The 25,248-nt window shown below is 40.5% G+C and overlaps 2 protein-coding genes across 3 annotated transcripts in view; one reads left to right on the top strand and one right to left on the bottom strand.

The window, feature by feature from the left end:
* The window catches only part of ippk (inositol 1,3,4,5,6-pentakisphosphate 2-kinase), a 73,845-nt gene extending 68,426 nt beyond the window's left edge, over positions 1-5,419 (top strand). The window contains exon 13 of the mRNA XM_086001817.1: positions 361-5,419. Coding sequence (XP_085857943.1) covers positions 361-586 — 226 coding nt within the window. The 3' untranslated portion in view covers positions 587-5,419. The remainder of the gene's footprint in view (positions 1-360) is intronic.
* cenpp (centromere protein P) overlaps positions 4,764-25,248 on the bottom strand; it is a 333,753-nt gene continuing 313,268 nt past the window's right edge. For both annotated transcript variants that reach the window (XM_086001820.1, XM_086001819.1), the window contains 3 exons: positions 8,553-8,632; positions 7,429-7,520; positions 4,764-6,732 (listed from right to left, as the gene is read on the bottom strand). In XM_086001820.1, the coding sequence (XP_085857946.1) occupies positions 6,620-6,732; positions 7,429-7,520; positions 8,553-8,632 (285 nt within the window). In that variant the 3' untranslated portion in view covers positions 4,764-6,619. The remainder of the gene's footprint in view (positions 6,733-7,428; positions 7,521-8,552; positions 8,633-25,248) is intronic.

Genomic DNA, 25,248 nt, shown 5'->3' with positions numbered 1-25,248 from the left:
GGAGATTTTTTATGTCACTTGTAGGAAAATACTACCCAATTCTGTTATTGAGAATGTGAATTATTCTTATGCCATTGTTTAATCTTTAAGTATACTGTTTACCTGCATTTCTCCAACTGCTCTTGCCAAAGCAGATTATTTGTGGGTTGAATGGTGGGGGGGGGGAAAGGATAATGTTATTTTGTTCATGAACGCAAAATAAAGAAATTAAAATAAACTGGTTAATGCCTTTGTTAAAATAGCGGAGACAGAATTTCATTTGCATGTGTTTATAAATAGTATACAGAGATTTCAAATCTGTGTATTTTCAATTCTAATTATACAGGATATATCTATAATTACACACTCTTTTTTCCACAGGCCTGAACCAAGTACCATAATTCAGACGTCAAGGGCTTGCTTTGTATATTCTGTCTCTATTCTAGATTTGGATCCCAAACCATATGAGAACATTGCACACCAGTACAAACTAGATGGGAAGATAATAAACTATTACGTGCAGAGCACAAGGGCCAAAAAGGATGTTACCACTCCAAACTTCTACAAGGAAAATGAAGAATGCACACTGTTTTTTCATTCAGTGTGAGTTTGTAGGGCTTTGGCATTCACCTAATATTAAATAAAAGGACTGCACTGACTGAGAAGCCACAAACACAAGAGTGAGAAGCTTAGAAAATAGCTGACCTGAGTCAGTTTGAATATTGAAGTTGGCAATTTTAAATTGTGAACATCAGTAAACTTATTAGATTGGATGGCTTTATTTAAAAAGCATGCCATTCACCAATAATAAAATAGCACTAAGAACAGCTTTTCTTGAAAAATCCAATAACCTGTTTTGAAGGGAAACTGCAGATTGTAAATACTAAAGCACAATAATTGTGAGGGTTTCTATAGTCAGCCAATAAGTGTTTCAGAATGCTGTGTTATCTTGGAGAGTGGGGAAAGTTCTTTAAAGGCAGCTGAATAAAAGACATACCTTTAGTTATACAGCACTGAAACCTGTGAGAAGCATGACATTCATTAACAAGATTACTAAGGAAAGTCATGCATTTTCTCATTGCTGCAATCTATTCAGTTTTAATGTGCGGTTTAAGGCGGTAACTATGGTCATAAACTTGATTATAATTTTAAATGTTCTTGGCTTTGGCTTCTCACTGAAATTGCTGCTGGAGGTGACCAATTTGCTTTTCCACTGCTTTGGTTTGTGCCAATTCTGCCAGTCAGTGAATATTGCTGCAGTCAGCACCCATGACTGTACTAACTCCTCGTAGTTCTACATCTGATCTAACCACTTAACAGTGCCATTGATATGGAAATTTTGTAGTTGGGTAACCTTTGGCCTCTCAGAATGACAAGCGGAAGCAGTGTTTGGTGTGCTAAGATGCTATATGAATCTAATACTGCCAAGTTTTAATGGCTACCCAATAGTAAAGTCATTTTCAGGAATACAAATCTCCAAGGATGCAGCTTTATTGTTTAACTGTCTTCTGAACTTCAGGATTAGAATTAAACTTGGGAGTGAATGGTCCTGGGATACTGGTGTTTTTAAAGAGTAGTTTGTTTTATGTGGGGTTTTATTTTGCTGCCAGGAGTGGGTGTCCGTGCATTACATATCCTTAAGTAGTGATATTCATTCTGGACTCTTGGGAGCAGTAAAAATTCTGATGATAGGTTTTTAAGAAATATAAGGGGTGGTGGTCTGTGATTCCAACACTCCTGGGAATGCATTTTGGGAAACTGCAGGCACACAATCTTGTGATTTTTCACCCATTCATTTCACATGCCCATGCCATTTCCCAAGTTACACTTCCAGTGAGTGCTGGATTGTGGAGTCACCTCTAATCTAAAGTTTTTTTTGTTGAATATTACATGTAACAAAATAAAAATCAGAATTTAAACTTAAGAAAATTATTCTTAAGGAAATTATTTACTACAGTCGGGAATAAAAATAAAGAATTGTAATGGTGATGCCTGCTTAAAAGCATCACCTAAAATGTGCACTGAACTGGGCTGTCCATTCATCCAATGTCAGTAAAATCAACAGATACCACTTCAGTGAATGAATGTTTACACGTATGAGTAATGTGAATGATAGAGGGTAAAAACAGATGAGTGAATGTGGTGAATAGGAAGGAAAATGGTGCTATTTAAATGAATTAAGACAGAACATCACTGAGCTGTATTTTTGGCAGCAGAGCCAGGGACACTCCTCCGGACAGGAGAAAAGGGAGAGCAGGATTGGGGGACTAGAGAGACTCCAGGTGGGGAGGAATTGAGCACCAAAGCATTTTGAGTGGCGTAACGGGGCACTGAGGGGCTCCTTGAGAAAGGAATAGAGTGGGAGTTGCATGGAAAATTCAGGAGAGGAGCATAGTCGGGACACAGCAGCCACAGAGACTTTTTAAACATTATTAAATGCAAATGTAAATTGAGCGAGAACGGGATGAATAAGTTAAATTTTCTAAGTGAAAGTTAGAGGAAAACAGAATGTGATTTAAAAAAAAACTCAGCAAAAGTTTTGCACACGTTCATTTAAATGGTTTTACTAGTTACTTTTCTTTAAATGCTCTGCCAGTTTTACTTAGGTCAAACAGTGTATCCTTGTGCAGCTAAAGCAGTGCATAGATCCATAATTTCTAGACTCAAATCCTGTTTTCACAAAATTGCTAAGTGTGTTAACTTTCAGGCAAAAATCAGGAAGGACTAATTTAAAAACAATTTTAAAATTTGGGAATTTTTGTGAAGTATCAGTTCAAACTGAAAACAAACCTTATTTGCCATACATCACATGTAATGGAGAAGGTTAACTATGTAATCAGAAAAAAAAATTACATTGGTGGAAAACCTGTCCTTTTGAGAGACACTTAGTTGGAACTCACTTTCATTATTGAATTAAAACATCTTTAGTCTTGCCCCTGTTTTGATATCTATCACACTCTGAAATGGTCCACTCATGAATGAAAGGAAGCGGTATACAAAATGTTACTGCGTGATTCTTCAGTTCTACAACGCTGAAAGTCTAATTAAATCACCCATGTCTGTGACACCTCCAGACTTCCTGTGGATTCACAATTTTGTGACGTTAGATTTGTGGAGGTATAAAAATGGTTAAGATGGTTGATTCACAGCCAAAATCAAACCTTGTGAATCTGATGGATTTTTTAATGATGCAACATACTGGTTCTTGGGCAAAGCTAGATGTACTGCTCGAGTGTAGCTGGAAGGCTATTTGATTTATTACACTTGCAACTGTATGTCCCTTAGCCCTCAGCTGACTGAGGCAAACTGGTTGTTACCATAAAAAAATCTGTTCATGCCTTTGTCTGGAATGGGGTGTACAGCTCTGCTACCTCGGAAGAGAAGTGCCTGAGAGCACATAATGCATGATCAAGAGAAGGGTTGAAGTAATCCATTTACAAGCGGATATAAATGGCTACCTTGGCTTTGTGGCTCTTGTGATCAATGATTTTTGAGGAAATGTTACATTTCTGCCAATTTGTGAAGGGCATCTTGGAGATATGTCTTTCAAGTCCACAGTTGGAACAGTGCTGCCAAAATTTAGGTTTTCTTTTCTTTACCCCAAACCTTTTGCCTTGGTTTTGCCTGAGTTAATGAGCTACATGATACTGTTGAGCCACCATGTCTCATTTTGCATGAGAATGTTGAGGTTTTTTTGCTCCAAGTGTTAAATTTATCTGGTTCCAATGATCATGCTGACATCCCTTTACATGCTTCCTTAACAGTAGGTAAAAGCACTTCCACTGTCAACATCTGTTACTACCCAGCAGGAATAAAGCATCAGAAAATTATCCAGATTTTATTTTCTATAGAATGGGAAATCCACTCAAACAGCACCTCAAAAAGCATACATTTTGCTAGCTGGTAGCAGGACTAGAGATCCCTAGCAGAATCAAGTGGCCAAGTAGAACAGTGACAATGATCTGGGTCAATGTCAAATATTGCAGGCTATCTGAAGGGAAAACATTTTGAGTAATCATCTCTTTATTACTGCTACAAAGCATGTGTAAATTTTCAGACCCATGTTGGAAGTCTACTAAATAACCTTGGGAATAGTGCTCCTATTTATTGCTGCCCTGGGAGAGGTCGCCATTATATGTGCAGTGGAATGAACAAAGAGAAAGTGCTGATTACTGGGTATAATTATTCTTCAGAATAGGTTGCATTCCATCTATCTCTAGGATTATTAGTGACCCTTGTTGTATTGAATATTCTTCACCTGGATTATTGTGATGATACCTGTACTTAATATTGATGAACTGAATTTAAACACACAAAACTTACACTGCCAATCACTAACTTATACAAAATGTATCAGCAATGCTTTCTGCTCCTCATGGTGCTATTTCATCCAAAAGCCAACTTTTTAATTTGTTTTGAAATTTTTGTTTTTAACTCCTACAGAAAGGAATGGGCCTGCTCTTCAGTAAATCATATACTGAGATACATCCTCTAGTCCAAAAAAAACTGAGGATGGCTGTAAGAGGAGGAGTACTATTTTCTTTATTCCTTCGCCCCTCTCCTGAAGGCAATGACACATACGTACTAATGGCTCTCCACCCACCCCCCCACACCCCTTTTTGTCAGCAGACTCTTGGTATCACTCCTGAGCTCAATTCTATCTTCACCCAATGTCCACACCTAGGCATTTTACAGTGGAAATTGATCAGAAACAGGAACCCCAGGCTTATTCCCCCCCCCCCCCCTCCCCTAGCTGAGGATAGTGTGTCCAACTGTAGCACTAACTGATGTCCCAGTTGAGATAAATTAACTAAAAGATTTCACATTGAACCTGGTGTGTATGGCTCATATGCCAGGAGATGGGCTTATTTACCAAAAAGCATACATCATATAAAAAAAAAACTATTACAGGATAGTGTTACTTCTACCCAAAGAGCTCTTAAAAGGACAGGTTGAATAGCTTATATGTCACTTTATTTCAAAGAATGACTATTCAATATATCACAAATTGAGTATTTGACCTGGAAGTAGCACTCTATTGCAAATTCAAGTTCAAACCAAGCATGTGCAGTTGATACAACAAAAACAAACTTTTTACATTCCTAGCAGTACCCCATGTTTGTTTTTTTTAAATGTTATGCCTGGGAAACATCAAGTGCAAGGACTATTCTTCCATGTGACATTTCAAGTATTATCCTCATTTATCTGCAGTTATTTCAAAAATAGCCAAAATACTGCAGTGTTTGCCCTAACTGAGAAATATTGTCAAAAAGTAAGGTTTCAGGAAAATGTATTGTAATTCTGCACAAAGTGGCATTTGTATTGCATGTTTAAGATACTTGGATATGAATTTCTGTAACCATGTAAATTCTCCCTGTAAAAAGTTGTCAAAGTAGTTTTGCCAGTTAAATAATTTACTCAACGAATCTTCTCTGCACAATTGAAATTTTTACTGTTCCTGCTGCTAGTTATGTTTTAAACTTGGAGATAAATAAACAAATGGTTTTTATTTAAATTGAGCATGATTGGAAATCCATAACTCAAGTGCCAACTGAGGTGGATTGGAGAGAAATGTTTTGCAGTGCATCACATTTTAAACACTTAATAAATAGATCATTTAATGTGGTTGTCATACTTCCCACTCCTCTAGAATCCTGCTCCTGTTACATTGCCTATCAGTCCTTCAAAACAAGTCAAACTAAGCAGTCAACTCGTGCTGCCTCCAGCAACTGGAGCTCATACCTTGTGATGCAGTTAATTGGCTTGAGTCTGAGTGGTTTATGTCTGCTGCCACCTAGATTGGACACTGGGTACTTAGAAGCATCGTGGTGGGTGTGAGGTGAATTGGCATTGTTCACAGTAGAATACACAACAGAAACAATTCGAGTTGAGTGGAAAGATTGGTTTGCAATGGCTGTGCACTTGTGGGCAAGCACTTAAACAGCAACGTTCAGCCCTATGGCACACAACCTAAATATGGCCTTACAAAAAGGCCTATTGCAGACAATTCCACTTTGCGATAACACTTGTCTAGAGCACAGAGATTTTATTCAGCTTGTGTTTTTTCATTATAAATCATCCACCTATTTGTTGATTGGCAAACATGCCAGTGTGTGAATTTTAATTTAATTTGGCCTTCAGTTTTATTTTGTAGAAATGCCATAATTGTAACTAGTACTGTTTCTGACCACATTAGTTGCTCTTACCACTATTTTACACTCTATTTAACAGATTTATATAGTAGAGCAATTATGAAATAGGCTGTGAATTAAACTACCATTGTATGAATGAACTAAAAACTAAGTTGAGGAAAAGTACATTTGAAAGGCAATTTCAACAGACTACTGTGGTACAGATGACTTGTAGAAATCTTGTGTATAATTGCAATAGAATTTGCCCTGTATTTGTAAATATTCTTTGGCAATTTGTATTTAAATGCTATATTTATTTTTCATGTGACAGTGCCATAGGAGAAATGAAATGTATTTGTGGCATGTCCTGATGTACAAAATATTTTAAAATGGTACATGTAAAGTCAATAAAAATGATGACTAGCAATATAAAGCATCTTTCATTTACAGAAAAGAAAAACCAGATGCAAATCCGTGTTTCCTAGCACAACACAACATTGAGCTTGCTTTCACATTAGTTTAATTAAGCAATCAATAGCAACCTCAATTCCAAACCAGTGTAGAAGATTTCTGAAGCTGCTGGGTGCACTGTCCACAACCTTTTCTGTGTCAAAGGCAAGTGCTGTAGAGAAAAGTTCATGATTTTATTAAGTTCCCCATCTGTTACAGTACTTGAATAGAAATATACAAACTACTGGTATCTTAAAACCATTCAATGCAGTGAGCTATTGATGGATGGTTTAGTTAAAAGCTAAAGTCCTGTACTGCTTTATTACTGATTTGAAATAGTGTTAATATATTCACCTTGCTGGTGAATTTTATTACAAATTTTTGTAGCATGTATTCCTCAACTGACACTGCCAAGATTTATCAGGGTGGGGAGGAAAAAAAACATTGACCAGAGAACACAAAGGACAGATATCCTGTCTGGCCAACTGGGACCCACTCTGAATTAGCAAGCAGCTCTTAAACATCTGTGCAGACATGGCAAGATAATGAAAACGAGACTTTCAGAATGTTGGTTGCTATGTATTTTCTTTAAAAAGCCATATCGAAGACTTAATTTGAGTGTTCTACCCACTAAATCCCTGAAAGTCATTGTGGGCTGTCCACCTCCCCCTTCAATGGGACATTGTGTGTGGGTCACAGATTGTTAACAGGTTTATTGGATATGAAGTGAATAGTGACAGTGGTTCCTGACTCTTCTCCTTTCTCCCCCTCCACCCCCTGCCCAAACCAGCTGTAAAGCACTTTGGGATGTCCTGAGGTTGTGAAAGGCACTATGAATGCAAGTCTGTCTGTCGTCTTGGATACTTACCCTCTGCTGGTATTTTTGTCAAGAGATCCAGCACAGGAGTAACAACTCCTTCTTCACTTACAAGTATTCTCCAGAAAATCTTCAGCTCAACCCTGTAAGAGATAGATGTCTCTGGCAATTAAAATAAAGCCTGTTTTAATTTTTAAGCAAAAAGTGTTAGTGAGCAGTAGAAATAGAAACAAAAACAGAATAATGCACAGTATGGGCCAGCATCGGAATAATAAGACAGGCAGTGAGCTTTCATCAGAGCCCCATTATAGAACTGATCAATATGAAGAGGGGAAAGTAACAGGTAAAGATTAATATCCAATCCTTTTTTTAGTATTCATGAGCATCTTTTAAAAATATCTTTTCAATCTGCCATTTACAAGGATGTTTATATAAATCCATTGTGACTAGAAACATTTAAAATGAGCATATTATTTAGTTTTCTAAAGATATGAGTTAGAGAGCTGCTTTGTGCCAAATTAGGAAAGAAGAATCTGAGGAATTGACCTGAGGAAAAACCTCTCTGAAATATCAAATAGTGGTTAGATTGTGGAACTTGCTACCACATGGAGTAGTTGAAGCAAATAGCATAGATGCATTTAAGTGGAAACTAGATAAGTACATGAGGGGAAAAAGATATATGCTGATGGGGTGAGGTGGAATGGCCTGTTTGTGCTGTAAATACTAAATGTTTGAGTTTTTTTTTTAGCAGTGATGTTTCCTGCTTCCATTTGGGTTATATACAAGTATAAGCTGGTCTTACCCATGATGGATGGTTTCATGTCATCTTTTAAGCTCCAATAGACTGCAGTAGGACCAACCAGGACTTTTGTGCTTAAAATTGGCTCAAAGAAGCCCTATATTAAATTTAAACTTTTTTTTGATTTTGTGGGAATGAAGACATACTTTCATTTAATACCGTCACTATCAATCCAGTTACATAGTACAACTGATACTTGAATTTGTCAATGCAAACCAGAAGAACTTGGTTCAACAATGAAACCGAGTTATTTGGATAAGCCTTTTTTATACGATAAATACACACTGCAATAATTTAATGTTAATTTTAAAAATAAAATCATTGACAGTTATTTGCAAAAAGCATTCAAAAATCACAAACTTTTAAGTGGTCTCACCCAGGAAGTTTGGAGCATTCCAGTACCAGGTATTCAGCACTTGAGCCTTCTGGAAGTCTTACTACTTCAGGGTATTTCTCCTGCAAAGGAAGGGAAGTTATACAGTGAAACTGTCAACACTCCTACTCTGTGGGTTAATAATTTAATGAGGTATTATTTGGAAAGCATCATGGGAGCTGATTAACAAAAAGTATCTCATATAGCTGGACTATCAACAGACAGTATTGAGACTTGTGTTTCACTACCACTGGTTTAGCCCTGTAGCTAGTAATCAAAATGGGAGAAATAGCATAACTAATACACTAATGGCAAGTCCAATTTAACTTTTACTGGTATCTAATGCTAAAATGAACACTTCAAAGCATTTAAGAAGTAGAATAGTATCCGACCAGTCATTCCAATTGCCAAACTGGCTGAGGTTGACGAACTGGAACACCCCTGGTGTATGGATCTTGGAAGTTTTACGGGAAGGCCTTTTGAAGTCCAGTATGTAGCTATATTGGATGAATTAACTATGGAGTCCATCCCAAATATAATTTTATTCAACAACATAGTGCATACAGATGGTATTACTGTTTATGTATGTTGAAGAGGCTACTATTTTTAGTTAAGATACTCCAAAAAAGCATTTACAGATGTCAGCTGGAAAACTTTTGTGGCTACCTCCTGGTACTGTGGATTTGCACACTGAATCTTTTAAGAAAATAAAACTATTTGATTAAAATAATGCAGTCAACTCAATATTTAGTAGAATTGTAATAATGTAGATTAATTGTCATTAAAAATGCCGTTAACATTCAAATGTATATGCCTGTTTTTCATTAAATGTCAACATTTTAATGTAATGTTTACTATGACACTTGTGGCATCCACATACTAAAAGTTCCCCCAAATTATAGCTGTTTTATACAATCGGGGGGGAAAAAAAAAGTGGTGCAAATTCAAAAAGTACCACAATTCAGTTTTAACTTTTACCATCCATATATGCAGTGTATAAAATTTCATCCAGCTGATCTAAGTACTCATTATAATCACTGAAAAGTACAGTATGTAAAATACACAACTTGAATGTATAATGGCACTTCTCACATAACAGCATATATCAGGAGAGATGGAGACCAAATAGGAAAAGGAGGGGGTGAGGGAGCAATGCAAAATTTTATTTAGGAGAGAATTCCAGAGAGCAGTGGTGCATGATTGAAAAATCACCCTCCAATGATGGAAAGGAGAGAGCAGCATAGTGTGCACTGGGACAGATGACTGGAGAAGATTGCTTAAATGTAAGACTATGGAAGGATTTGAAAATGAAGCCTAGGATTTTGAAAAGCTGGCTGTCCGGCAAGTTTCACTAATCAGAGCTCCTCTGGCCAGTAGGTCGTTAAAATTGCCATGGGATCCCATCTGATCAATTGGACCCTGATTAGCATATATTAATGAGGCATCCGCCGAGCATTAAAATTACCACGTAGCAGGAGAAAGCTGCTCAATTTGAACTCGTCAGGTTTCTGCTGGGCCAAAGGAGTTAAATTCCGCCTTTGGTAAGCCAAAGCCAGATAAGAATCGTTCAGCTGTTTTATTGAACAGCATACATACGTGCAGAACAACAGTTATGATCAGTCAGTTCAATCAGTATAACTTGTCTTCACGTAATATTGAACATATCACACTTCCCCACATCAGTGGGTCATCTTACTAGACTTCAACAGAATAACTCCCAACTGACCACCTGCATTGTCCTTCTGTGCCTGGCAAAAGTTTGCCTTTGGAGCTTTTTCTTTCCGCACTTGGACTGCGCAGCCAATGTCTATAACTGGGTTTTATGACTTCCTCTGTTCACAGCTGGAACAGACCAGAGATTTCAGAATGCAATGGGTATGAGGTGTTAACAATTTTTGAGATTGCAAGTTAATGATTTGATGATTTACCCTACGTAAACTTGAGGGTGTCCTAACTCACACTGAGTCCCATTCACCCATCACCCCTGTGCTCATTGACCTACATTGGCTCCCGGTTAAGTATCACCTTGATTTCAAAATTCTCATCCTTGTTTTCAAATCCCTCCATAGCCTAGCCCCTCCCTATCTCTGTAATCTCCTTCAGCACCCCCCCCCCCCCCCCTCCCCTATGGATATCTGCACTCCTCTAATTCTGCCCTCTTGAGCATCCCTGATTATAATTGCTCAACCATTGCGGGCAGTGCCTTCTGTTGCCTCGGCCCTAAGCTCTGGAATTCCCTGCCTAAACCTCTCCTCCTTTAAGACGCTCCTTAAAACCTACCTCTTTGACCAAGCTTTTGGTCACCTGCCCTAATTTCTCATGTGGCTCGGTGTCAAATTTTTTGTCTTATAATACTCCTGTGAAGAGCCTTGGGACGTTTTACTATGTTAAAGGCGCTATATAAATACAAGTTGTTGTCTGTTGTTGTTATTTACAGTCTATAGGGAAGTAACAACAAAACAGTCTTTTCCTACTCTTTGAAATTGCCCCCATAACTTCTTTACCCTTTCTCCCTGCTCTCTGCATGTAAAAGTCTCATCCAGGCACATCTCTGACCAAGCTTTCAGTCACCTCTCATAATCTCTCCCTATTTGTGAATGACTGTAGGGTATTTATGTTAAAGGAACTATACAAATCCAAGTGGTTGGTTTAGATACATAATGTACCCTACAAACAGCTGCCCACAGTCCTTTCTAGTGGTACAGACTTCTGTACTGATTACTGCTAAAGTGGTTAGCATGAGATCATGAGAAATTGCAAAATTGGCAAACACTTGTTAAAACTGGAGCACAAGCCTTTGTAGTTCCTCTTGCTTTTTATGAGCTATTCTCCACTGTCACCAGTGTTGAAGACCCCATTGTCTCTGATTTGTCACAATAGGAGTTCGCTCCCATAACATACCCTGTAGATTTGTTAACCCATTTACTGACACACACACATCATGATTTTAGATTTTTGTTTGCAATTTAAACAACATATATGTTCTGGTTAAGTTCTTAGCCTTTGTGGGGCAAGATGACTGACTGGCCAATGAATCAAGAGATCGACAGAGACAATGAGATAGTCACACAAGTGTGAGAGAGTATTTGTAAAGCCAAAGACTGCTCAATTCCAAATTACAGGGTAAACATTTCTGAACAGTCTTTTCACTCCCAATAGAATAAATCACACGAGTATGGCACAGGTCTCAGCTATTCATAGAATTTCCTATTTTGGAACATTCCTTTAAGAGAAGGTTAACTTTCTAGAGACATTGCAGTGGGGAAAGAGTTAAACTGACATCGCTGGCAGTTTCACTGAATGGTGTAATAAAGACCATCTTTTTCTAAGTTGCTGAACTGGCAGTGGAGATAACATAGCCGGACATGGAACTATAAGAGGCCTAAGAGGATGTAAGTTCTGTTCTGGCAGGAAAGTAAAACAATGAGTTGAAAGTAAAAGAGACCTAGAGGGGCAGGAAAGGAGGACAATGAACCAGAAGTACAATGTTGATGAGACCCATTTGGCATAAACAGAGGTCATAGGTGCAACAACAGCTTGACATATACTTTTCAGATAATAAAGGCGGTACTTTAATGTAACGCGGCATAGGCAACCAATCAGTGAAGATGCATGCGGGCCAAGGTCCAATCAGGTGGCAGGAATGAATTTTGACATGTGTATTGTAATGTATAAAAATGTAGTGTTTGCTGTACCAATTTGGAAAGGTCTGGCTAAGACAGTGCAGACTGTTTCCCCACCGGTGCAATAAAGACAACTTGACTATCGATCTAAAACCTTGTGTCGAGTGTTGGTTTAAAATACTCCACAACAGACATTAACTAGGATGTAACTCCTTCATTGCCTGGGCCTTGGCATGCTGGTCTTGGAGTATGGTCTAGCCACAATTTAACATAGTTGACGTACAAAGTAATTATTTGCAGTTTGAAAAATACACAGGATATTTGTGTAGAGACAAAGCTACACTTGGTTAATTATCTTCAAAGTGAAAAACCAGCAAGAAAAATGTAACAACAGCTGGAAGCATCTAATAATGCAGATGTATGGAATATGAAATACCACATCAAAACAAAATAATGCGCAAGCATACACAGACAGGACTTGCTCAGCTTGTTGAAAGTTAAGAGTTATATAGATAGAAAGAACACAGGCTACAATGCAAAAGAATACAATATAAACAAGGAAGCAACAGATGCTAGTACCATAGATGGCTCCCTGTAATAACACCTATTTATATTGATGTATATATCCTGGAGAAAGAAGAATTGTGTATGCAAATCTTGAGATATACTGGCCAGCTGCTGTGACTGAATACTTAACCCAAATTCTTACAAAAAAAGAAAAAGATGCTTGTTGGAGAACTGCCTTTCCCATGGGAGGAGGGGTTGGAAGCTATGCATAATGAAGGTTCTGAAGTCTGCACATTTGAACATTCTTGAACCTAACCCCATGACATGACACGGCTATTGCAAACCCACCATTCTGAGAGGTCCTGGACGTATTAGTCGAAACATTTGGTGTTCTGATTTTTGATTTGTCCACTAATGAGCTAATAGCACCAAGAACAGTCCTTTCCAAACCTCCAGGCCAATGAAATTCAACACAACAAACCAGAAAGTAACTAATATAAGCACAAATACAACTGAGTTGCTTGGACTTTATGGATCAGATAGCCCAGAGAATATAGACACAGCATCCATCCCACCACGCCCTCACCCCAACTTCCCAAGTGTAATGCTGGAGTCTAACCAACTAAAACTACACATCTTACCTGTATAAACCACTGATAAGCATTCTGGTGCTTGTCCAGGTGGAGGTCACCTGCTATCTGGAGTTGAATGGGAAGATTTCCAGCCCCCAGTGACAAATCTACTCCTTCCAGATTCCATTCAAGCTGGCTGGTTAATTATCAATGGAGCACTGCAGACCTACCTGGAACAGGGATTAGATGACTGTTTCTGTCACCAGGGACTGAATTGGTTTGAATTTCTCATACCCATGTATGTCACATTTTACCCAATTTGACTCAAACATACCCATACCTTTCTCCCCCTCCGCCACCCCACCCGCAGCTCCCACCTAAGGAGTTACTAGTTGGTCACTAATTGACAAAGGAGGGTTTAAGCATTTGATAGGAAAACAGCAGGTAACAAAAACTCCTCCCAAATGGTACGGTGAGCAGCACAACTTACAAAATCAGTGATTGCACTGTTACATCATATCACCAGTTGGACACGTGGAGCTGCAGCATCAACCTCCTGTCTTTCTGCAACCCAATCAAGGTGGACACTGAACCACGGGTTTGTGAGGAAGACATCCAAGTAAAGCCTTCCAGCAGCTGTCTTCCCAAACCAGAGTTTCCTTATCACCTAAATGATGGATATCTGCTTTCAGCACGGTAGACAGACAATTCCGCTTGCAATGTGCCAGCCACCTTGATGTTATAGACTTCCTGGTCCAATGCTGTGTATCAGGCTTACTAGTCCCCAACTGCTTAATCCAGGTCCTATGGAAAAGGCTTTAGCAAAGATATATGCCCATAATAAGGCTGACTCCCCCTCCAAGGTGCTGAATAAGAGATCAATGTAGGCCATAATTGTCCCCACCACCCATAACCATCTTCCCCTTCTGCCATAAATCCATCTCACACCATAGCCCTAGATGTTGCAGATTGATTCTGGTGCATGCCTAGGTGTTACTAGCCATAAAGAACTGTTTAGACATATATTTTGCACACATTAAGCTTAACCTGTGTTGGGGACATACTGTTATTGAAGAATTAAATATCAGGGAGACCGAAGCTGTTGTCTCCGGTCTCCATCACAAACTCTGTTCCCTAGCCACTGACTCCATCCCTCTCCCTAACATCTGTCCGAGGCTGAACCAGACTGTTCACAACCTTGGTGTCATATTTGACCCTGAAATGAGCTTCCGACCACATATCCGCTCCATAACTAAGACTGCCTATTTCCACCTCCATAACTTCGCCCTTCTCCTCCCCTGCCTCAGCTCATCTGCTGGTGAAACCCTCATCCATGCCTTTGTTACCTCTAGACTTGACTATTCCAGCGCACTCCTGGCTGGCCTCCCACATTCTATCCAACGTAAACTTGAGGTCATCCAAAACTCGGCTGTCCGTGTCCTTAACTCGCATCGAGTCCCGTTCACCCATCACCCCTGTGCTTGCTGACCTACATTGGCTCCCGATTAAGCAACGCCTCGATTAAAAAAATTCTCATCCTTGTTTTCAAATCCTTCCACGGCTTCGCCCCTCCCTATCTCTGTAATCTCCTCCAGCTCCACAACTTCAAGATCACTGCGCTCCTCTAATTCTGGCCTCTTGAGCATCCCTGATTTTAATCGCTCAACCATTGGTGGCCGTGCCTTCAGCTGCCTAGGCCCTAAGCTCTGGAATTCCCTCTGTAAATCTCTCCACCTCTCTTTCCTCCTTTAGGAAACTCCTTAAAACCTACCACTTCCATCTGCCCTAATTTCTCCTTATGTGGCTCGGTGTCAAATTTTGTTTTATAACACTCCTGTGAAGCACCTTGGGACATTTTACTGTATTAAAGGCGCGATATAAATACAAGTTGTTGTTGTTGTAGATTAGAAAAGCGCAGAGAGCACTGAGCCCCTCTTCAGTGCAGTCTCCGAGAACTGTGTCCAGGCAAAAGTCAGCATCCATTAGAACCCCCAGACACCAAAATGAATCTAACAGTTCATACTTTAAAAAAATATTTCTTTAAAATTAGGTAAACATTTGTATAAAAATAGCAAAGCAATAGAATTTATTTGTTATGGGTTATATTGTATGTTATCTCACATGTTATTGGGTGTGTTGGCTGATATTTGACTGCAGGGTGCTGCAAATTCAAGCTTGATCCACCTCCGTAACATTGCATGACTCTGCCCCTGCCACAGCTCATCTGGTGCTGATACCCTCATCGATGCCTTTGTTACCTCTAGGCTTGATTATTCCAGCACTCCTGGCTGGCCTCCCATCTTCCACCCTCCATAAACTTGAGGTCATCCAAAACTCTGCTGCCCATGTCCTAACTCGCACCAATCACCCATCACTTTTATGCTCGCTGACCGAAATTGGCACCCAGTCCGATAATGCCTCAATTTTAAAATTCTCATCCTTGTTTTCAAATCCCTCCATGGCCTTGCCCCTCCCTATCTCTGTAACCGCCTCCAGCCCTACAACCCTCCGAGATATCTCCACTCCTCCAATTCTGGCCTCTTATGCAACCCCTATTTTAATCGCTCCACCTTTGGTGGCCGTGCCTTCAGCTGCTGAGGCCCTAAGCTCTGGAATTCCCTCCCTAAACCTCTCCCCATCTCTTTCCTCCTTTAAGACGCTGCTTAAAACCTGCCTCTTTGACCAAGCTCTGCCCTAGTACCTCCTTACGCGGATCCGTGTCAAATTTTGTTCGCTAACGCTCCTGTGAAGCATCTTAGGACGTTTTACTACGTTAAAGGCGCTATATAAATACTTGTTGTTGTTATTGTACAGCACTACTTCCATCAAATAGAATGTTATAACAAAACTTTTTGACAAATTCATCGGCAGAATCTGTTGGTAAATTGACAAAAATACTAAAATAATTTTCAAACTGTGGAAATAAAGCTGTTTTTATTTTACTTACAATTATTTTTTACTACTTAAATGTAAATCAGACTACTCACAACATGGGTCACCAGAAAAATCTACTTGAAATCATAATGAAAAATGGTTTCTTTTTAGACTCGAAGTCTGATGCATTGAAAATACAAGACTCATTAGACACAATTTTAACAATAAATTGGACTGAGTTCAAATCAGCAGGAGAATGGTGTCTCCTGGGAGCAGTTTGTCAACCCAACATTTAGTTGTCTATGGACATGCAATTTAGGTACTCCAAGGAGATTATAGAAAGAACTTGAATTTATTATGTAGCGCCTTTCATGGCCTTAGGACGTCCTAAAGTGCTTTACAGCCAATAAAGTACTTTGAAGTGTAGCCACTGTTGTAATGTAGGAAAAGCGCTGCCAACTTGTGCACAGCAAGATCCTGCAAACAGCAATGAGATAAATGCCCAGGATAATCTGTTTTTGAGGGATACATGTTGGCCAGGACCTCGGAGAAACTCCCTGCTTTGCTTTGAATAGTGCCATGGGATCTTTAACGTCCACACGAGAGGGCAGATAGGATAGCAAAATACTGTGGATGCTGGAAATCTGAAAAATCTTTCGATTAGGCACTTTACAGCCTGCCAGACTCAACATCGAGTTCAACAATTTCAGATAATTATCCCTGCCCCCATTTTTCAGGCTGTATGATTTTGCCATTCCCATTTGCAACATTTTATCTTTCCTGCCTCTTACAAAAGTACAGGATGTTCTTTCTATTCCTTCCTCCCCTCCTAAACACCCCCCCTGCCCACCCCCCACCACCGTCTCTGCACCTGCTTAATATCTGTTACATCTCCAGCTTTTTCCAGTTCTGATGAAGGGTCCCAGACCTGAAACGTTAACTCTGTTTCTCTCTCCACGGATGCTGCCTGGCCTGCTGAGTATTTCCAGCATTTTCTGTTGTTATTAGGGCAGATAGGACCTCGGTTTAACATCTGATGGGAATGATGGCACCTCCGACAATGAAGCACTCCCTCAGTACTCCACTGAAGTGTCAGCATAGATTATGTGCTCAAGTCTCCAGAGTGGGGCTTGAATTCACAACCTTCTGCCTCAGAGACAAGAGTGTTACCACTGAGCCAAGGCTGACTCCTAGATAGAATAAATTATTTCAAAAGTAAGGAATACCCAATATTTTTAAACTGCAACCTTTGCACACATCAAATTTCTTTGTAACCTCAGTACTCAGAAATAAGTAGCTCTTTTGGGAATATTTATTTGGGCACAATATGCCACTGCAAACAATCTTTTAAAGTACAAATGGAACTCCCACAAATAGGTAATGGGGAGAAGTAAGAAATTCCTTTGATGGGGCAAAATAGGGTGCAGTAACTAATTTTACTACTTATAAAAAGAATGTGATCCTGCATATTAGCTAGCTTCATTCAGGTTGGGCTAAAGTAGAGCACCCTCACCTCCCAAAAACATGCAACAAAAATTATTTAAATAAATATCGCAGGTTGGCACGGGAGTCAGATTTGGGTCCAGGTAGAAAAGGGAAAGTTTAGGGCCGAGTGAGGCACGAGTTTACAAGGAACCGAGGAAAAATCAGGAGTGAAATCAGAAGTGAAGACTGCTAGTTCCAGTAATGGAGAAGAACTGACGCTCCAAGTCCTAGAAAGAGGGGCAGGTCTGTGTGGGAAGGTTGGTGCAGGGAGTTCTATCTATATTTAATGATTTTTTCCCAAAGAATTATGCAATTTTTACATATCTACTTCATTAAAAGTGAAATTGTGAGCTCTATGTAGTGCTGCGCGTCAGAAAACAAACTGGCTTGCCAAAACAACTTTGAAAACATTTTCTGAAATATTTGATTGATTCATTTTCTTATGGATGCTGGTTCCTGATTGAAAAAAACATTTGGTTTGATTGAAGCACTTTGTGGTGCTTGCTGCTTGGTAGCTTTTCATCCCTGTCTAGGTTGTTGATTGATTTTCCTTCAGACAGTGACATATCTGAGCCAATTAATGTTAATTGAACAAACAGTGGATATTTCAGCCAATCACCTTTTTTTTGCTCCATATTTACTTTGAAGTGCAACATTTACTAGGGATGTATGCTATATGCAAGACGTTTATACATAAAGATTTTACTATGTGGGGAAATTTCAAATGGCAATTTGTGTTAGAAATCTCTTGTTTAAATTGTGATTCAGCAAACAAAATGAGATAATGGGCCGGATTTTGCGACCTCTATGGGTGCGTACGAGCCCGTAGGGAGCGCGCAAGTGCCGGTTTCAGGCAAATGAAGCGCATGCGCTGAAAACCAGCACTTCCGCATGCCCAAGAAAAGTGCCTCTGCGAGTGGAGAGATGCGCTTTGTGCACAACTTCCGCCCGCGTAAGGCCTGCTTTTACCAGTTTAAGAGTTTTAAAAAATAGAAAAATGAAATTTGCTAACTCATTTATAAATTAAAAATACTCTTCAAAAAGATAAGTTTATTTTTAGCCCCGTAAAAATGTCATTTTTCCCTCCAAAAATTAAAATGTTGTTTAAAATATTTAATTAAATTTCATTTTAATTAATTTTAAATATGTAATTAAAAAAATGTAATGTTTTAGTGTGTTTTTAAATGTGATCCCCATTCATACTTTTGGCAGTTCTGTGCATACGGAACTGTCAAAAGTATGAATGGGGATTGCCTTTTCATTGGTTCGCCTGGCTCACATAATCCCAGGGGTGCTTGTGAACTGCATGCGCCCCTGGGATATGTGGGCCTCTGCGCATTTCTACCAGGAGAGGCCCAGGATCTCAAGCCTCAGGAGCTACGGAAACAGCAGGTAAGTTCGTAGATTTTTTCCGATCGGAGGCATCCGCCCGCAGGAAGCCTCCGATCGGAGATTCAGGGCCAATGTTGCTACAACAGACATGTTTTTGGGTAAATGATACTAGCAAGCAGTACTGCAATGCAGTAAAGGCGCATACTGTCTTCTTTCCCCCAATAACTTTGTCTAAGAAAATCTAGGCCTAGAAATTCAGTAGGCCTAGCGCCCCATTTGGGCCGCTGGAGGGCCTAGCGCCGGAGTTATGGCCAGTTTAAAAATTCCCTGGGGCCCTGGAATCGGCGGTAGACCGGTAGCACTGCGCCGGCACCGATGACGTCATCGGTGTGCACAGCGTCCCGGTTGCCATGCCGACGGGCCCCAGCGCCGAAATTCAGTTGCGGCCGCCTCGCCCGTGGCAGCCGCAACTAAGACTCTGGCAACAGAGTCTTACATGACTTTGCGCCGGCGCATAAAGGTGGAGCGGCGGCCGGCCGCTTTCCCGCCGGCCGCCTGCCCGCACCTCCCTCCCCGGACTCCCCCACCCCCGCGGAACAGATGCTTCTCGGCTGCGAGCCCGGCACTTCCCCGAGGTGCCGGGCTCATTTTTGTGGCGATTTTACCGGCCAGCGGGCGGGTGCAGGCAGCTCCTCCTTAACTGAAGGAGGAGGCCTGCACTTCCCGAGCCTGCCGCACCGCATCGGGCGCCGCAGCGCCGGAATAGCGCTGCAATGCGGCGCGTAGCGCCAGTTTTCAGGCGCAAACACCCTTCAGTAGCGCCGGCAGCCGTTTGGGCGCGGCGCTACTGAATTTTTGGCGCGCGCAGGGGGACTTAGCGCCGACGCTAACTTTCTGGCGCTAAAGCCCTGGCGCGGCGCCAACTGAATTTCTAGGCCCTAATCTTTTATTGTGTCCTTCTAAAACATTTTGAAAATGCCAAATCCTATTTGTTCTGCCAAAGTATGCATTCTGCCTGAGCTGTGAAACTAGAACCATATGTTTCAACGTCAGCTGGCTTCATTTATAAGCAGGCAGCATCAATCACACGCAACATCTGGGTTTGCAAAATATTACAATCAACAGGCAATACATTAACAGTTACATTTTGGAATTTATCACAAATTGGAATTAATATACTTTTTCACAAAATGTAACAAACTTATATTCAAGAAGCAAATGTATATATGATTAAAATCAGTATGGTGCTTTTAATAAAATTAAACCAAGATGATCTGGGGAGGGCATGGCAAACTTAATTAGCTGAATACTGACATTCCAGGCTCAGTACCTGCGTTAAATGTAATCTTAAGCCAAATTTCAACTAAAATCTTTGCAATAAGACTTGCACTTATAAACAATTCATCAATATATTCCTCGACAGTAAAATTACATTCTTTATTTCATGAAAGTTATTCACTAAATGAATAGCCTTGACAGCCTTACTTACGCAAATTAGTAGGACTGGTGGACTTCTCTTTATTGAGAGACTATATTCTGAAATTCATCTGCAATAAGTTTTTCACCATTACTCAAATATGATGAAGGAAAAAGTTCACGGTAACCTTATGGTTCTAATTTAATGCATTTCTAATTAAAATATTTCTTGGTAATCAACTTCAGATTATCTGTCGATAAACATGCAGTGATTATGTTACAATTGTTGCTTCTTTAGTGTGAACAATTTACCTCTTCATTTATCAACCGCATAGAATCACAGAGCACTGAAAGAGGCCATTCGGCCCATCGTGCCTGTGCAGTGGAGCACATGTGTCTTCTATGACACTGGCTGTTGGCAGAAAAGATCCAAAAAAGAATAAAACAGCTCTAGGAAACTAGCAAGTAAACATTATTGCAAATAATGAATATGGGGAAGTAATCTCAAGACTATAATATCATTTTGTGTCATTTTGTTTAAGAGATTGATTCTGGAGATGAAGGGGCTGTCTTATGAAGAAAGGTTGAGCCTATACTCATTGGAGTTTAGAAGAATGAGAGGGGATCTTATTGAAACATATAAGATTCTGAAGGGGCTTGACAGGGTAGATGCAGAGAATGTTTCCCCTCGTGGGGGAATCTAGAACTAGGGGGCATAATTTCAGAATAAGGGGGCACCCTTTTAAATCGGAAATGAGGAGGAATTTCTTCTCTCAGAGGGTCGTGAATCTTTGGAATTCTCTTCCCCAGAGAGCTGTGGAGGCTGGGTCATTGAATATATTTAAGGTGGAGATAGACAGATTTTTGAATGATAAGGGAGTCAAGGGTTATGGGGAGCAGGCAGGGAATTGGAGTTGAGGCCAAGATCAGATCAGCCATGATCTTATTGAATGGCGGAGCAGGCTCGAGGGGCCAAATGACCTACTCCTGCTCCTACGTCTTATATTCTTTTGTTCTTATATGAAAAGGATGACAAAACACAATCAGGCCCATCAATGCTCAGATGGTACAATCTTGTCAATCACTCTCCCATTTCTAGATGCTAACTCCTGGTGGGGACAAAAATACAAGAAAATAGTCCATCTTCCAATGTGCTGCAATGTCCTCCTCAGTCGGGAACTTATCAAGTCCCTTCTTAAAGATTTACATTATATCTATATTTTCCACATCTGCTGGTAGTCTATTTGGAGTTTCTTATATAGAAAAAAGAACTTGCATTTAAGAGGAACTTACTGACATCTAGCTAACTTTGTCTACATACATTATAGGCATGTCCTCCAATTCTAATTCTAGCACCACTATCCAGTGGGGAAAAAAATCTATGCCAGATGGAGTTCAATGTGGGCAAGTGTGAAGTCATCCACTTTGGACCCAAGAAAGATAAATTGGAGTATTTTCAAAATGGTGAGAAACTAGGAAATGTACAGGAGCAAAGAGATTGGGGAGTCCAAGTACAAAAATCATTAAGAGCTAGTAGACAGATACCAAAATCAATGAAAACAGCTAATGGAACATTGGCCTTGATCTCAAGGGGGCCTGAATACAAAGAGGAGGAAGTTATGCTTCAGTTGTGTAGAGCCATGGTCAGATTCCATCTTGTTCAGTTTTGGGCACCGCACCTCATGAAGGATGTATTGGCCTTGGAGGAGGTGCAGCGCAGATACACCAGAATGATGCTAGCCTTAGAGGGTTAAATTATTAGGACAGATTGCAGAAACTTGGTTTGTATTCCCTTGAGTATAGAAGATTGAGGGGTCTTTAAAATGTTGAAAGGATTCGATAGGGTGGATACAGAGAAACATTTTCCTCTGGTGGGAAAATCAAGAATAGGGGGCATAATCTTAAAATTTGAACTAGGCCATTCAGGAGCAAAATCAGGAAGCACTTTTTCACACAAAAAACATAAGAGCATAAGAAATAGGAGCAGGAGTAGCCTGCTCTGCCATTCAATAAGATCATGGCTGATCTGATCTTAGCCTCTGTGGTAAACCACTGTTATACCTGCCTGTATGAGTGTTTGTATTCCACTGTGTACATGTCTGTACATGCCTCGGCTGACTCCTCCCACGAGTCCAGGTATAAAGGTGACTGCTCCACAGTCCCTCTGTATTCTGGACTGGTCGACCACTCGAGGCACACCTTCATTCTCTTGTTAATAAAAGCCTGTTAGTTACTCGCTTAACCTCAGTCTTTTGAGTAATTGATAGCGCATCAGCCTCAACTCCACTTTCCTGCCTGTTCCCCATAACCCTGGACTCCCCTGTAGTTCAAATATCTGTTTATCTCCGCCTTGAATATATTCACTGATTCAGCCACCACAGCTCTCTGGGGTAGAGAATTCCAAAGATTCATGACCCTCAGAAGAAATTCCTCCTCATCTCTGTCTTAAATGGGCGACCCTTTATCCTGAAACTATGACCCCTAGTTCTAGGTTCCCCCACAAGGGGAAACATCCTCTCAGCATCTACCCTGTCAAGCCCCCTCAGAACTTACATGTTTCAATAAGATTACCTCTCATTCTTCTAAACTCCAATGAGTATAGGCCCAACTTGCTCAACCTTTCCTCATAAGACAACCCTTTCATCTCAGGAATCAACCCAGTGAACCTTTGCTGAACACCCTCCAATGCAAGTATATCCCTCCTTAAATAAGGTGACCAAAACTGTACGCAGTACTAAGATGTGATCTCACCAACAGTTGTAGCAAGACGTCCCTACTTTTATACTCCATTCCCCTAGCAATAAAGGCCAACATTCCATTTTGTGTTTCATGTACGAGGACACCCAGCTCCTTCTGTACCGCAGCATTCTGTAGTCTCTCCATTTAAATAATATTTTGCTTTTCTATTCTTCCTACCAAAAGGGTAGTAGAAATCTGGAATTCTCTCCCCCAAAGGCTGTGGATGTGGGGACAATTGAAGCTTTCAAGACTGAGGTCAATAGATTTTTGTTAGGTAAGAGTATCAAGGGATATGGAGAAAAGGCAGGTAAATGGAGTTGAGGTACAGAATGGCCTACTCCTGTTCCTATGTTCCTAAAATAGTGCCATGTAACCGCTGCCAAATATTCATTACACTGTATCTAATTTCATTTTCATGTCAGAAACCAAAAGTTGAACAAGGATGATCTGGAATAACCTAATCACTGCCTTAATGGACAAATACTTATTCTACACTGATTGCCTGCCCTGCCATGGCAACACAATCAAGATTGAAAACTCACCATTTGGAGAACTGCAAACTTGCAACCTACTTCTTCATGGTACAGAATGTTGGAGCATTATCAAAATGAAATTCTGTACAAAACCACAGTTCAATAATAATTTGTACTACTTTTTGTTTACAAGGGGAGAGGTACCAATTTAGTACTGAATCAGGGCAGTTTTTGTTCTTTGATTCACACCCACTGGACTGAGACTGCATGTAGAATCAACATGTACAGCCAAAAAATACAGGGGATTTTCAAAAAATCTTAGTCTGAACTGGCTTTGAACTGAGGTAACCGGGTCTAATCCACTGCACCGCCAAATCAGGAATAGTTTTAATTTCTCAGTATATAAAATGCGCAGTTGCACCTACTTGTAATTATAGATCTGGCTGAGCTTAATGTCAACTGAAATGTTTAAATACAATCAACACGTTTTAAATGCTACTCTGGCTGTGTTTTGTGCTTGTTTTAACATATGAGCTTGTATCTTAAGAGCAAATTTCACTAATGGGTAATTTAGCTCCTTTGATTTTCCATCCATTCACTTCTACGATTCAAAAACTCCTTTTAAGAACAAGTTGTTGAGTGCAGCTCCAACAACACTCAAGAAGCTCGACACCATTCAGGATAAAGCAGCCCGCTGGATTGGCACTCCATCCACCACCTTCAACATTCACTTCCTCCACCACCGGCGCACTGTGGCTGCAGTGTGTACCATCTACAAGATGCACTGCAGCAACTCGCCAAAGCTCCTTCAACAGCACCTTCCAAACCCGCGACCTCTACCACTTAGAAGGACAAGGGCAGCTGACGCATGGGAACATCACCACCTACAAGTTCCCCTCCAAGCCACACACCATCCTGACTTGGACCTGTATCACCGTTCCTTCACTGTCGCTGGGCCAAAATCCTGGAACTCCCTTCCTAACAGCATTGTGGGTGTACCTACACCATATGGACTGCAGCGGTTCAAGAAGGCGGCTCACCGCCATCTTCTCAAGGGCAATTAGGGATGGGCACGAAATGCAGGCCTAGCCAGCGACGCCCACATCCCATCAATGAATTAAAAAAAAAATTACTTTCTCTTGGAACTACAATTGTCATTTTTACCAAATAGAAGACAGTGAGATGACTTTTGGAGTCACATAAAAAGATTATAACAAGAAAAACTCATCCACTCCCAATCTGTTTTAAAAATTCATTCTGGAATGTGGGCATCACTGGCAAGGCTGGCATTTATTGCCCATCCCTAGTTGGTGATACAACTGAATGGCTTGCTAGGTCACTTCAGAGGGCAATTAAGAGCCAACTACATTGGTGTGGGACGAGAGTCACATATAGGCCAAACTAGGTAAGAACGGCAGGTTTTACTCCCTGCAACGCTTCCAATTTAAAATTCTGTGTTCCTCCGACTCTGGTCTCTTAATGCATCTCCCCTCCCTTCACCCTACAAGTGGCTGTCTAGGCCCTATGCTCTGGAATTTCCTCTCTATGCCATTCTACCTCCCTCTCCTCCTTTAAGACCTTACTTAAAACCCACCATTCTCACCAAGCTTTTGGTCACCCCCTTCTAATATCTCCTTCTTTGGCTTGGCCTCCATTTTTGTCTGATTATGCTTCTGTG

Source organism: Somniosus microcephalus, chromosome 11 (genome assembly GCF_052327205.1).
Source record: "Somniosus microcephalus isolate GS21.2 chromosome 11, FLI_Smic_1.0, whole genome shotgun sequence".
NCBI lineage: Eukaryota > Metazoa > Chordata > Chondrichthyes > Squaliformes > Somniosidae > Somniosus > Somniosus microcephalus.
This window is presented reverse-complemented; position numbering and strand designations above follow the sequence as displayed.